Source organism: Ylistrum balloti, unplaced genomic scaffold (genome assembly GCF_031769215.1).
Source record: "Ylistrum balloti isolate Yb309-2 unplaced genomic scaffold, AGI_CSIRO_Ybal_v1 Utg370230, whole genome shotgun sequence".
In the NCBI taxonomy this organism is placed as follows: Eukaryota; Metazoa; Mollusca; class Bivalvia; order Pectinida; family Pectinidae; genus Ylistrum; species Ylistrum balloti.
Window position 1 is genome coordinate 1,850,191 of NW_026782190.1, and position 15,785 is coordinate 1,865,975.

The 15,785-nt window shown below is 34.2% G+C and overlaps 1 protein-coding gene across 1 annotated transcript; it reads left to right on the plus strand.

The window, feature by feature from the left end:
* The first annotated feature begins 2,066 nt into the window (after positions 1 to 2,066).
* LOC132552015 (protein unc-93 homolog A-like) lies at positions 2,067 to 7,897 on the plus strand. Its single transcript, XM_060216160.1, has 6 exons — positions 2,067 to 2,772; positions 4,661 to 4,815; positions 5,267 to 5,506; positions 6,252 to 6,387; positions 7,375 to 7,506; positions 7,674 to 7,897. The coding sequence occupies exons 1-6, from the start codon at positions 2,067 to 2,069 to the stop codon at positions 7,895 to 7,897; spliced, it is 1,593 nt and encodes a 530-aa protein (XP_060072143.1).
* The last annotated feature ends 7,888 nt before the right edge of the window (positions 7,898 to 15,785 follow it).

A 15,785-nucleotide genomic window follows, 5' to 3' on the forward strand; every position in this document is an offset into this window, starting at 1 on the left:
AAATATGGGTTTTTCATATTATGGAGCTAGTGCACAAATTTTGATCAATGTTTACTAGGAGGGATTCAAGATATAGAAACAAAGCATCACTTGTGAACACCAAGTCGCACTTTATTCATTTATTAGCTGTATGATGTAGTTTTATTCAATACTTACCTCTATTGCATTAAACTCTTAAATGTGTGACGTTTGTACAACAAAGTCAGCTGTTTCAGTAAAATGCAACTTTCTGGTGGTATAAAACTGTGACATGTAAGAATTATCACTAATATTAATGGATAGCTGTGGTCATAGCATTCTACAACATAAAGATTTTATCAATATAAATTTTCACTTTAAGGTATATCCTTTTAACATGGTTTTTAAAGTCATTGATCATATATCCGATGAGGATTGGCTGCAAAACCTGTTCGAGCATATTGTCATTCCCAAATTCAGTTGGCCAAGTGATTGTTTACGTCTTACTTCATTAGTCGAAAAATAGTCATATATCCTCCTGTTTATAGCAGTATTATTTTTGCAGTTGGACTGGTTTAAAAACCGCATGTCATAAAATTGATTTAATTACATTTATGGTGAGGCACAGTAGCAGGGTATCAGGAGGCCATTAATAGCGTCACGTAGTAAAAATGCTTGAGGCCAAAGGTTGGAGGTCGCGTTATATTTTAACCTCGCCGCGATTCTCTTATCGCCCCATATTTTTTATCGGATGTCTAGACATTTTGTGTGCTATTTATATTTTTCCTTTTGTCTGGTTTAATTTGAAGAACAGTTTTTTTTTCTTATAAATGCTAGATCTTGCAATTTGCAAACCGTTGAAATCATTAAGTTTGTGCACAAGTTAGTTTTGTTTTCTCTAAAATGTACTAGATGTACATTTTGTATTTGATATTCACCTTTAAACAAGAAAAATATTATGATTTTACACGTCTCAATGAGTGTTTTTCGCTATTTCAACTTCTTGCCTACTAACAAAACAGTGGGTTTGGTTTTATTAATAGTTACCCATGCTTAAATCCTTCCACAGTGATATATGTGGATTTGTAAGTAGATGTTCTACAGCTGATAACTGCAAGGAAAGTTCAATGTAACAGCAGTTATTATAGTCATGATTTTGTAATAAGCCTTCAGTAAGTATGTCGTAAAATGGAAAGATATTCATCAATGGAAATCATTTTTTAATTCAGAGATATATGTATGTAATGAGTGCACGACGATAGAGATTGTTAAAACTTTTTATAGGCTGTCAAAACGTTAGAGCAACGTCTTCAATATATCATGCAGATGTCAACTGTATTTTCACTCCATTTCTTTGTTGTATGTGAGCTTCTTAGATTAATTCATTATTGTACAATATCAAAGCGTTTATGATACGCCTTAATTCAATAGAGTTCGTCTGTATAATTGTTCAAAATACACACAAGTTAATAGCACCTTAGAATATGAATTTAGATTGAAATACAGTAGATTGTGTATATACTTGCTGAACGCTTCAATATATTTTCAATTGCATCTTAAATGATAATTTCATAATATTGTTTCTTTTACAAGTTATCCACCTGATTAGAGGTTGGTGTCGTCGTCGGTCTAGATTAAAATGTCAAATGTCTTATATTTATATTTGAAATGTGCTCCTGTATAAACTGCATATTACATCTGCTACATTTAATCATCACTATCTCTATCTGGTTAATCTCTGTAAGTTTTGGTCAGTGGTCATGGTTATATAGTCAAAGGTCAAACTTGACACCTAGAGAAGTTGTTTTGATAGTTCTTACTTGCTTTCATATTCTTATTGAGGGGAAAGAGATGAACGGCATGTCCATGTTTATATGTGTCAGGACAATATTGTACTTATTAGCTTCATAAGTCAATACAATATAATATTTCTTTTTCACCAAAATTACTTTTCAAAAATTATCAATGTTGAGTATCGATGATAAATAACAGTATGGTTTTGGTTTTACAGAGTGACGATCGGCAAATAACGTAACGAATTTCCTTTAACTGATTTTTGTTGAATGAATATACGCTCATAGTCTTATTCACCCAGCTCGTTCAACACTATGTCCACTGAGAGTCCAGAAAGGGCAACCAATAGTGGTTCACTTGACGAGTTCCTTGGATTCAGGGAGGAAGTACACGTGACAATGGACAATCACACAAAGGAACTTCAAAAATTATCACACGGCGGATGCAATGACGATCAAGATGCTGTCACTTTGTTAACCAATACCGTTGTTGCTGATAAAGCCAAACATAACCCAAATTCGGAAAGGAACCCAGATATAGAGGTCACTAGCAATAGTTTAACAGTGTCGTCCATGACGAAAAATCAAATCATGAAAAATCTTTCTATGATATGTACATCTTTTTTCCTGATGTTTACCTCCTTTCACTCGATGTTGAGTTTACTGACTTCCCTAAGTAAAGAAGAGGGAATGGGCACATTTGCAATATTCATAGAATGTTCTTTCTTCATGATTTCGGCTATGTTTTTGGCATCTTTTTCCATCGACCGATTCGGCGTGAAACTGACTTTGTTTCTCTCTACGTTTACGACTTTATCTTTAATGGCGGCCAATCTATATCCGGTGTGGGCTATTATGGTTCCAGCTTCTATCGTATGTGGACTTGGTGCGGGACCAATGTGGGCATCTCAATCGGCATATGTTTCAGAACTTTCCAAACACTACGCCAATATAACCCAAACAAAACTGAAGGATTCTCTCAGTTTTTTCTTTGGGATATTCTTCATGTCTTTGAATGGAAGTAAGTGAAATCGACGACAAATAACTTTTCTTCGTAATTAACCTATGAATATATCTCAATTGTGAATTATACACATATAGGATCAATGATTGAAGGTGCAATTGGTGAAATGTGAAAATCATCAAGGTTTCGTGTAAAAATATTTGTAGGAAAACTAAGGTCCGGGTTCGGAAACTTTGACTAAGGTTTTTCACTAATATATCTTCCTCGATACTCCAGGGGTTACGATCATTATCGCTCTCTGCACCCATGGAAAAATGCAGGCACTAGCCTGGTAATTCAATTGGTTCCAGGAGAAAATAACTAGTCATTCACAGCCAAATATGTTCCTTTTGAAGATTATAAAGAAGCGACATCCAACTTCAAATCCAGTACAACGTACCGTTAAGCGACATCAAAATTCGTTTGCTGTACAACAGAGGATCACACTAGTCTTGTCAATAAGGTGTCGCACACGGAACCTTACATTTTGTCAGGACATGTTCCACAGGTGCAGAGAGAAAGTGATTTGTAACTCATGCAGTATCGAGGACGTGCATTTAGATATGAAGGAAATATTATTTTTCGTCTTTTAAGTTCAAACTGGAGTGACGCTTGTATATAAAAAGGGTTTACATGTACTTGCCACAGCGTCAGCTACAAGTAATTTTCATTAATTGAAAAACAATGATTAATTTATGCCTTATGCATTTTGATGCAAATAATCATTAGTAAATGCCGTTTTTCCAAGTTCTGTTTTACGCTATTTTCGAGGAAGATATTGATTCGAAAAAAGTTGTCACTGTGTAATCATAAGCAGTCAATGGAACCATATTCGTTTATTTACTTGTGGAAAGAACATGTGCAATGGTAAACGTTGTTTGCAGGTGGTAGACTCTGCAGTTGATTAAAGTTCTCGAAATTGGACGTAATCTGCATGTCATCTCCTAAGTCATTCGAATATTGGCACTAAGAATATACAACAGTAATTGACGTTCATCAAAAATTGAAAAATATATGACATCACAAAATTCATGAGGATAGTACACCTCCCCATCTAGATGTTGATATCTAAGAATTTCCCTCGGTCGCCTTTTAGGTTTCAGAATTAAAGGGTACCCTGAATGTTTTACTATATTTAACATATCAAATAATAGACCAAGAAAGTGCAAAGATCGTAATTAGATCCGTTTCCAAGATATTGCGATTAATATGAAATGCTTAACGGCGATCGCCTCGATATGGTAGCCCACATCTGTGACTTCACAGGTTCAAAGCTGTCGAAACATCATAACTTCCATTGTGTGTTTGATATCCGAGCTTTTTATCTATTCATGTGAAACATTTCGTTCTTACTACTGTAATTTATATCAAAGGTGCTACATGACAGCTACCACCAGTCATTGAACGTTGGACTTGTGACGTCATAACCGAAACGTATTTGGTTGCAGTTTTCAACCTTATTGATTTTGGATCATAAGAAATGATATTATATACATTTTTAGTCTGGGTACACATTAAGACCCTAAGCATCATTGACAAATTCTAGAGGTATTTCAAATTCTCACATGCAGATGCAGTTAAATTTATCTTGCCTCGACTGTATCTTAATATAAATTTGAATTAAAATGTGTTTCCTCTGTACAATCTTTCAAATGGTTTACATGTTCCCTTTTATAATATTTCGTTTTACTAAAAACTTGAATCAAAAAGGATTGATATGTTACAAAAGCAATGGAATTGATTTTCCTTTTCTATATCAATTTTATGTTTTGAGGCACATCTCTATTAATCTATGTTTTTTCATGATTTTATTCTAACTTCGTAAATGATAACAAAGAGTATCCGTCGACAATAACATATTTTTTCAGTACATTTATCTTTTTATAACCAATTATATTCAAAATAGGTAAGATAACAGGAAATTTGTTATCCTCACTTCTACTGAAACAAAACACACAGGCCAACACATCCATGACGTTGGAGGAAATTGAGGATTGTGTAGCAAATAAACAAGAAGCTGTCAGCAATGCTACCAGTCTGGAACGACCAGATGACATGACGGTAAGAACGAAAACTATTAATGCTTTAATCACAGTCTTGTCTCAAAATTACAATTGTATAATTAACTTTTTTCGTCTAATTCGGATGATACCCGTTTGCAGGTGTCTTAATATATAAACTACGGAAATGCAGTTTAGTCACTACATTGATATTCAATTATGATTATGAATCATAACATTTACCAAAGAAAGTTTATCTTCAGTGCAGTGCATGATTAACAGTATCTTTGAATTCTATGTGGTGACAAAGATAATAACTTTACATACTCAGAACTACGTGTGTCTTATATAATTTGTATTTGTTCAACATTTTACTAAGTTCTTAATTCATCAACGGCAGCTTAGAAGCATTTCTTTATTTAGGTGAATGTTGAGCCTTAACTTTTGGAATGCCATGTTAATTCCATGTTTAAAAACCTATCATGGTGGGTTAACATTCTGTCTATCCTCAGATTTATACCATTTGTGGTACATGGATTGGAATAGCCTCTTTAGGAATTGTTGTTAGCGCTTTCCTGTCACCTGTTACTATTTATGGAGATGAGTATAAGGATGGGAAAAGGGAAGCAATATACAGTAAATTCTTGGCTTCAACCAAACATTTCTGGAACTCGAGATTACAAAAAATCCTCATTCCACTTTCGATGTATTACGGCATTTCAAATGGATTTCTTATTGCAGATTTTACGAAGGTAAGATTTAAAAAAAAGATAAGAAACCAATAAAGTTCATCATAGTGCTTTTGTTCATATTATTTATTGATTTATTTTATCTTACAATAACGAAACAGCTGTTTGGCTCAGTGTAATTAGTTATTTCGCTCTGCTCTATCTAATGTGTTGATATCTTCTCTTCGCCTACTTGTAATTTTGTCTGTGTTTCTTAGGTTGATTTGTTGTGTGTTTTATTCTTCCAAAATTTAACGAAAACAGTTTGTACTTTCAGAGCGTCGGGTCTTCATCGTTAACTGCGATATAATGCAGTCCTTGCATTTCCTTTTAAGTCTTATCAGCTTTTTGCTTTGTGATATGTTTCTTTCATGTAAAACATTGTTTTTATTAATATCTAATTGATACATGTAAATAAAGGCATATGAGGACATTTATAGTCAAATGGACAGTCTGCATGCACCAATGTTATAAGCATATGTTATTTTTCTGGATATACTGAAATCAAAATTCTGATAAATTTCATACAATTGCTAAAATTAATGCGAAAGAACGAAATGAGTCGTGTATCTGTATTCTTCTGATATCCCTGATTAAAGAGAAATAGCGCTTACAGACATTCGTGATCACATGGCATTTGAGCTAATAACCCTGTTTGGACTTGAAATTAAGTTTATTCATGATGACATTTAATACTGCTCTTTTGATTCTGTCATTGTCTTTGCACAAATAATGTTTTTGTTTGTTTCTATTTCCGCTTTGTTTGCAGTCAATTGTGGGCTGTACACTTGGAATACAAACAGTCGGTGACGTCATGCTTTGTAGTGGAATATTAAATACCGTTTCTGCAGTACTGGTTGGACCTCTAACAAAACACTTCGGACATTTGCCGTTCTTTACAATCGGTACGTAAAACATTTGTTAGATCTATAGAGAAAACTAAACATAAAAAAGGAAAACAGGTTGGTAATGATAATTGATATACAAGGATTTTCCATGCGTTCGCAGCTTTTTTCCCTCAACAAGAAGTACATTAAGTATCTTTATCGACCTCATTTAAGTACGGAAACGGCAGATATATTTGTGTATCGGTCGGTAATTTTTACTGTATCAGTATGTCCTATTTTTTTAACTTTACATTTGATAAACAATTGGGCATCGCACATACTTATAAGTTTACTCTGAACAACCATGATTGCAGTAAATGAAGTTTCTGTTTATCATTAACATGAGAAGTATTGTAAGGTAGGACTATTTGTTCAGAACGATATCAACGACTGTGATTGATTCCGATGCAATGTTAATACTGTTTTCACCGTGAAATGATTTTGCTATTTCGCAGCTACAAAAATGATTTCAAACAATCTATACATACAAATAGAGTATATATGAGACGGGAGATAAAGAGTGGATATCTTTTGCAAAGTTAACTATGTGCTTACAAAGACAAAGCCTGACTGAAATAGAAATAAAAGTACATGTATAAGCATTGCAACTATTGTATACGTAAAGAATTGTATTAATTGTAGGTAGGATAGATATAACTCCAAGTTACTTTATTACTGAGACTCGGCGGTATATCATTAATACAGTAATCTATATAACAAAAAGATTATAACTTCAAAACAAGCTGGATATTCTCAGTTTCTAACGTAAGGTGTTATATCAGCAATTCATAATATAATCATGTATATTTTTTGTAACTAACTTCGGCTTCTATTATGTTTATTTTTAAAGCGTATAAAGACCATAAACATTCATTTTAAGGATTATACGTTTACAAAATGTATTTCGGGGTAGTCAACATCCACCCATTACCTTTAATATGTAGTTGAAAATTACCAGAGATAAGTTTAACTTGTTGTATAATATGTATTGTATTCATTTTGCAGCATTTCTTTGCTTTGGCGGAGTACAAGTTTCTTTACTTATATGGAAACCTGGACCGGAAAACGGATACCCCTTTTTCATATTTGGTAGTATTTGGGGAGTGGCGGACGCCATATTGAAAATACAAGTTATGAGTAAGTGATACACCTCAATATTGCTAAAAATAAAGAGTTATTGTCTCAAGCAAAGCAACTATTTAAAATTGAATTTAACGTTGATTTCCTACAGATATAGCTTATTACCTCCAGTACATATACGTTAAGATGAAAGGCAGATTATAACATCATACTCTATATTTCAGCAATCTATGGCCACTTATTTGCTGACAATATAGAGGCAGCTTACGGAAGCTATTTCATGCTGGAAGCCGCTGGATTCATTACTTCGACGGCCTACAGTGTATTTTTGTCTACCGACGTCAAGCTATATATCCTTCTGAGCTTTTTGGTGTGTAGTGCAATATCGTACTACACTGTGGAATACATAGACAGGAAACAAAACAAACGACAAGATGTGGAGCAGTAATAATGGTCCAGTCTAGCACTCATTTACTTACGTAATATTTATATACTGTATTTTATTTTATGTATTGTACTTCATAACCGGCATTTATTTTCTGAAATAAATTGCGATGATTTTCTTTTCATTTAGCACTTATTCGCGATTCTGTTATGTCAGAGAGACAAATGTGTTTTATGTAAAGATTCAATTGAAATCGAAACAAACACGGTGAATACTTCAGTTTGTGGCATTTCTGGGCGTAGTTACGCTTACCGATTCGTTTTGTTCTGTCAAACTTACAGCATAAAACTAACTAACTTAACACTGAATTGGCAGTAAGGGACCCAAAGGTTACACTGCAAAACTCAGATACTATGGTATTTCATCAACAGAGTAAAGTAGACGTGATTTACACAATATAAATAATATCAGAACCCTTATATTCAGTATTCTGAACTGTTCTCTCCCCGGTTTATTGTGGGGACTAATAACTCCGAATGGTTTACAGTTCCAGGTCACCCATTCAGTTTTACGTGAGATAGGATATCAATACAGTAAGTGGTACCACATAACAGGTTAATTTTCGACATAAGTAAGTAAATGCCGATGTAAATTTAAAACAATATTTCAGTATACCAAATCTTGTGTCAAAAATGGAAATGAATTGTCTGAAATGTTCAATTGTGATATCGGGGTAAAACAAGGGGAAAATTTATCACCATTTTTATTCTCAATTTATCTTAATGATCTGGAAGATTTTCTTGCAGAAAATAATGTTAATTGTCTTCAAACAATAGAAACTTTGGGTGAAAACATTGAAATGTATTTAAAATTGTATATTCTTCTGTATGCAGACGACACTATTATTATGTCTGAAACAGCGGAAGGACTTCAATCTGCTCTTAATACTTTTGAAGTATATTGTAATACCTGGAAGCTTAATGTTAATAATAACAAAACCAAAATTGTTATATTTGCAAAGAGGAAAGGTCGTACAGCCTTCCACTTTACATTGTGTAATGAAGAAATTGAAATTCTTGATGAATTTCCTTATTTGGGTGTTTTAATTAATTACAACGGAAGTTACTTTAAAGCTAAATGTAAATTAATGGAACAGTCTAAAAAAGCAATGTTTGCTGTTTATAAGAAAATAAGAAATATTCAGCTTCCAGTAGACCTTCAGTTGAAGATTTTTGACTCACTTGTGTTGCCTATACTTTTGTATTCAGTAGAAGTTTGAAAATTTAAGTGTCATTGAGAAACTTCATTTACAATTCTGCAAACGTATTTTAGGTATTAGAAGAAGTACACCAAATTTTATGATTTATGGTGAATTGGGGAGATTCCCTTTACTTATTGAAGCTAAAAGTAGAGTTATTATGTTTTGGTATAAATTAATTACCTGTAATAACTTGTCAAGTATCATGTATAACTTAATGTACAATCTACATATTAATGGCAATATGGATTTCAAGTGGTTGAAAAATGTTCAAAATATTTTTATAGAAACTGGTTTAAACTTTATCTGGGACTTCCAGAAAATATGTTCATTTAATAGAAATTATTTAAAACTTGTCATTAAGCAAAGACTACAAGACCAGTTCATACAAAAATGGTTCAGTGATGTAATTAATTCCTCTCGAGGAAATACCTATTGTATAATGAAAAGTAATTTTGAATTAGAAAAATATCTTTTGAGACTTAAACCTAGAGAAAGACAAATTATCGTTAAATTTAGAACTTCAAATATGCGTTTACCTATAGAAACAGGAAGATGGATCGGAATACCGAAGGAGAACAGAGTTTGTAATCTTTGCTCAAATGAAATTGGCGATGAATACCACTATCTTTTTAGATGCGATCATGAATCAGTGAAGAGAATAAGAGATCAATTTATTCCACATTACTATTCTACTTATCCTAGTATTACAAAAATGCATGGACTTTTTTCTGTATGTAATGTTAAAGTTTTATCAAATCTCAGTAAATTTCTAGAAAAGCTTGATAATCTATTGAATCTACGTAGCTAAAATATCATTATGTATGTAACTGTGTACCGCCATGCCATGAATGTTTTTGTTGAAACCTGACCTCTTGTAACATACTTTGTATGTCTGAGAGTACCAATAAAATCTGTAAAATCTGTAGTATATGGAATAGATGATATTGATGATCGATATTTTACTGAAAGGCATCTTTATGAAACCACCAGAGGGACACTTTTATCATTAGATATTTAGCATAATCAGAAAAATATGTTCAATTATTTAGATATCTTTACAGACTGAATTGACAAGGGTAATTTTTTGGGATTAAATGATTCTCAAAACATATAGTACAGTCACTTCTTTTCGATATTTGGCCTGGTTACTTTCAAGGAACCTGACACGGTCATAGCGAAATACAATTTATTAAAAACAGACACTTGTATGATACAGCTTAAGAATTTGTTTTAAAGTGTGACATTTACTTTTGTACAATCATTGAGGAAACAGTTAATAGATACTGCTGTTGAAATTTTAGTTCCCAAGGTTTGCCGTAACCTGTATGCCAAGGTTCAATTCATTCGAATGGTGGCATGGTTTAGAATGAACACATCTACTTGTTCTTCTAAAAGTAATCAGATCAGGAAATTTACTCAATCATAGGGCTAGTAGTGCACCTCCACATTTAAATTTTGATTGTTTTTATCTCTATTGATTTTCTCATGTCGTCTCATAAGTTTCAACATTTAAGCCGTAAATATCACCGAGTCCTAGAAGGATGAATCGGCCATATGGTATAATTCGATTCCTAAGGGATAGCATATAGTCGCCACTTCATCCGTCTGTCTGTCAATCATAATTTTGTTTGGAGCATAACACAAAAGCTATAAGAGGTATCGACACAAACTTCATAGGTAGATAGATCTCAACCAGGAGAACCATTATTTTTCATACTAAAATTTTGTCTTAATTGTATCTGATTTTTTTTCTATTATTAGCAATGCTTGTCACAGTTTTTTCTAATACATGGTTGCATAAGAAGTCATAGTGATTTCATTGAAAAACATTCTAAATTTCTTTATTCTACTGTTGTAAAAATACTTCTCATTTGACAACCTGACATAAAGTACTTGAATTGACCAAAGACCTTTCCTTTCTGGAACACCTGGTCTTTTTCTTCTTGTACTTTTTTCATGCGTTTCTGTGTAAATTTATCTTTTACTTAGCTGATGTTGTGTATCATAGTGCCGCTATCTTGTGTTTGTGCGTGCAAATTACCAAATAATAAAAAGTAAATCGTGCGTGCATGATTATCTTGTACGGTATAATAAGTACAAGATAAATATATTGTTCAGGATAAGCTGAAAATGAAATGCAAAGACAACTCGATAAACGTATATATGTAAATGTTTTTTGTTTTTGTTTTCATTTTAATGAATAAATTACGTTTTTAAAAAATCAACAGAACAGTTTGCCGAGTAACTATTTAAAAGTCATGTCAATGAACGTGCTTCTAATTTTAATCGTACGGACAATTGTGCAGATTAGATTCTGGATTGAGAGTTGAAGTACAAAATGTTCATTCATATTGTACTTCGTGTTATGCGTAATGGTTGCAGCTTAGTAAAGTCAAGTAGGAAGAGATGCCAATGCAGGTTTTAATTGTTAAAGTTCTCCAAATTGAATATCCGAATGAAATTACTGAAGAATTAAATTAAAAACTAGAAAAAAACATTAACTTTCCTGTATCAAATCATGTGAGTATTATGAGAGCTTATTTCTAATTCGAAAGATAAATGATCGATCGTGCCCCCCTTACCATAGTTAATGGTTCAGGATGTTATTCAGTATAGTCGTAAGTACAAATAATACCAGAAAAAAGGGAAGAGTGATTGTCCTAATATTAAGCAACGACATCGATGTCCCAAAACGATATGTAACTTTTACGTCATCATAAAACATACCATGTCATTTAGTCATGTTGTTTTAAACTCACATTTACCGACAATGTCAATATTTCACATGAAAATGGTAAAATAATCAAAACTTACGAAATGTCTGGCATTGGACCTGGACTAACTTTTAAGATATAATTTCCCCATTCTGTTCGGATTCATAAACAAATATTTTCACAAACAAAAATCACGTGACCAGTAAGCAGAGTGGTCACTCTCAACAGAGCTCCGATGAAAATGTAAAATTCTCCAACATTTCTGCACCATGGAGAGTCGTTTCAGTGTCTGGGGAACTATGAGTCACAGAGGGAGCTCCCTGACGAAGGAAAGTTGGTAAAAATGTCTGTATTTAATAATATAAGTCACTACAAGATTTTGTATACCGGCTCTCAGGTCACAGTTCATTGACTTTCAGTTATGTCCACAATACCTGTACGTTCGATTTCGGAAGCCTATTAATAGATCGATAAACAACTCACCTGTGCTCTGGTTCACCAAGTGCGCGTACTGTGCAATCTAGTGAATGTGTACGTAACTATTTGTGTACTATCTATGTAATATGAGCATTATAATTAACACTGCTAAAAGAGAACGCTCACACCAATCCACGTCGTCGTTAAAGTCGAGATCACCCAAAAAAATAAGCTCGATAATTCTTTATCTCATTGTGACACTATACTGAACGGAAGCTATCTATCTACGGACTGTAAACACCATAATCCAATCATGGCTATGAACTATATTCCTCAGCAACTCAGCTTCCAAGGATCGCCAATGTTGCCCCTCTCTCAAGGTCTTGCCCAACCTCATATGACTTCAACCCCCGGCACTCAGTCTCCCTCATGCAGTCTGTCTGACCTTGACATTCAGCGCATTGCCCTCAGCGTCCGAAATATGATAATACCTGATATACAGGCTATCGTGAATAATGAAATCGTGCCTCTTAAAGCTGAAATAAATGCACTCAAATCTGAAAATGACGATCTTAAATATAAATTAGATGATCTCGAGCAATACAGCCGCCGGGAATGTGTCAGATTCTCTGGATTCGAGGAGTCCAATGGTGTCGAGAATACCACGGAAATGATCCTCGATGCGGTTACCAAACTCCCAGGGGTAGTTCTCAGACCAGAAGACATTGTAAGGTCTCACCGTGTTGGCCCCAGAAGGGGTAATAAACCACGGCAGATCATTGCTAGGTTATCTAGTCGAGAAGCGAAACGCAATCTCATGATGGCAAGGAAACACTTTAAAGAAATCCCAAGTTATAAGCACATAATGGTTAACGAGGATCTAACCAAGATTAGAAACTCCATCTCTTACCACGCAAGGAATTTAGTGAAAACCAAGAAAATATTGCAAACCTGGTCAATTGATGGCAAGATTTTCGTTAAAAACCTCGCGGGTGAAAGAGTCTCTATTCGACGCGAGAGCGATCTCGTACCTTACGGCCATGTCGTCGATAGGAATCGTGACTCGGCTCCCAAATCCGGTGGTGGATCGACGGACTCTATTTCAGATTAACCATATGTATTTGTACACGATCTGATTCCGATCGTAAGTGTCTCTACCCCTCCGTATCCGGGTTTCATGTAAGCCCCGCGGTTCCAGCTCTCTGTGGACTTTTTTTTAGAGAGTTGCAACCTAGTTTCTACTGAACGCTGAATACTGGCAGCGTTGTTGTACTTATTATAGCCAGACGTAGGATATAGGAACCATTATATCTATAACTAACTTTAACTAATAATTAAATATTGATATTACATACCGAAACCAATCTTATTACTCTGAACGTTTGCTAGCCAACTTTGCTGCACATGTACATATTGAATACTTACCTTATCTCAACTCCATGGTGCAAAATGTCTCCATATGTTTCTTTATATGTATATACACTTTGTTGTTTTCATTGCTTTTGTTATTGGAATGCATTACATCCGAGTACTGATCATGTATACAATTTTTGTGAAACTTTTCATTATTCATCTGAAAATTATAATTGAACTCTCAAGCGTAGAAGGCGCTGTGTTTAAAAGTACTTACCTCTCCCACGTATCTGGTATTACCTGATGCCGAGTGACGTAATAAGCCACCGAACTCTTACCGGCGCCTTCTATGACAAATCCCTAACATTACCCTTACACAAACGCTTAGATCCAATTACTGTACTGACAGTAAACCTGGTACTTAAATTTGGATGGAAAGCCTTACCCATTATCACTTGTATCTTCCTATATGGTATAGGTGTAATCACTAGAGGTCCTAAAAAGGTACATCCACATAAAGTAAGTCAGAAGTGGTATGTCTTACTTACTTTCATTTTACTATTAGACATTCTTGTAGTCTTATATGATCTTCTTGTTCAATGTGGAGATGTAGAAAGCAATCCAGGTCCAACTACAGCGGACGAACACATAAGTGTTGTTCACTATAACGTGCAAAGTATCCTTCATAAAATCGATGTATTGTTTACTGAACTGAATACTTTTGACGTGCTTGCGTTTACCGAAACATGGCTAAACCCCTCAAACGAGTCGTCTGATGATCTCATTCACGGCCATTTTTATCCGCCTTTTTGTCAAAGCAGACAAACGCGAATTGGTGGCGGTGTCGCGGTCTATGTTCGGAAACCCCCCCCCCAAACATCAACGACCAAACTTGGAATTTAATCCACTACTCTATAGAACTTGCATTTAGTACAGGTATTACAAACATTCTTATTACTGGTGATTTGAATGACAATATTCTATCCACGAATAACAGTGTAATTAAAGATATTATGAACCAATTCGCTTTAAAGCAGTTAATAAATGAGCCAACACATTTCACAGAAACCTCAAGATCCTTACTATATGTGTTTCTCGTTAGCAATGATGGTATTGTTGAACAATCCCAAGTAGGTGATCCTTTTCTGAAAAGTAATATAAGGTATCACTGTCCTATATATGCGTATCTGAAATTCAAACGCCCACCGAACTGTAAATGCACCAAACGTCGTATATGGTTATACAAAGATTGCAATTTTAACAATTATCGTGAGAAATTAAATAACATTACCTGGAATGATACAGAAGCATTATCTACAGATCTCGATGCAGATTATGTTACAAAAACAATTACTCAAATAGCTTCAGAGACAATACCAAACAAATGTATCACAATAAGAAAAGCTGACCCGCCTTGGATGCACAATAATATACGTAAATTGATCAGAACTAGAAAAAGAATTCATGCAAACGCCAAGACTACACAGAACCCACTTCATTGGGAAACATTCAGAAAAGTAAGAAATACATGTGTTGATGCTATTCGGCAGGCGAAAAGTAATTATTACAAAAAAAATCATCTTACCTTCAAACCACTCCTAACTCTTCTAAAAGTTGGTGGAAAGTCTTGAACTCATTAACTAACTTTTCATGTAAAACTACTGACGTACCTATGATCATTTATAATGGTCAAGAGTACATTGATGATAAAGAAAAAGCCACTATCCTTAATTACTACTTTATTCAACAGACCGAACTTAACGACTTACATCGACCCCTTCCAGTTAATCATGACAATATTGCTATCATACTAGAAAATATTATTACACAGCAGGACGTCTCTGATGCTATTAGTATACCTGACGCGTCTAAAGCACCTGGGCCTGACTTAATAAGTGGGAAATTTTTAAAAGAAGGTAAACGTCAGTTAATTGGGCCTCTTTGTAGTCTTTTTAACAAATCACTGTCGAATCAATCATATCCCGAAATGTGGAAAATGGCTAATGTTATTCCTATATTTAAAAAAGACGACCCTAGTGTAGTTTCAAATTATAGACCGATTTCCCTTATTAGTATAATAGGAAAGGTTATGGAAAGGTGTGTTTTTAAACATGTGTATAATTTTCTACGAGACTCTTCTTTTTTCACCGAACACCAGTCGGGTTTTAGAAGAGGTGATTCTGCTATAAATCAACTATTGCCTATT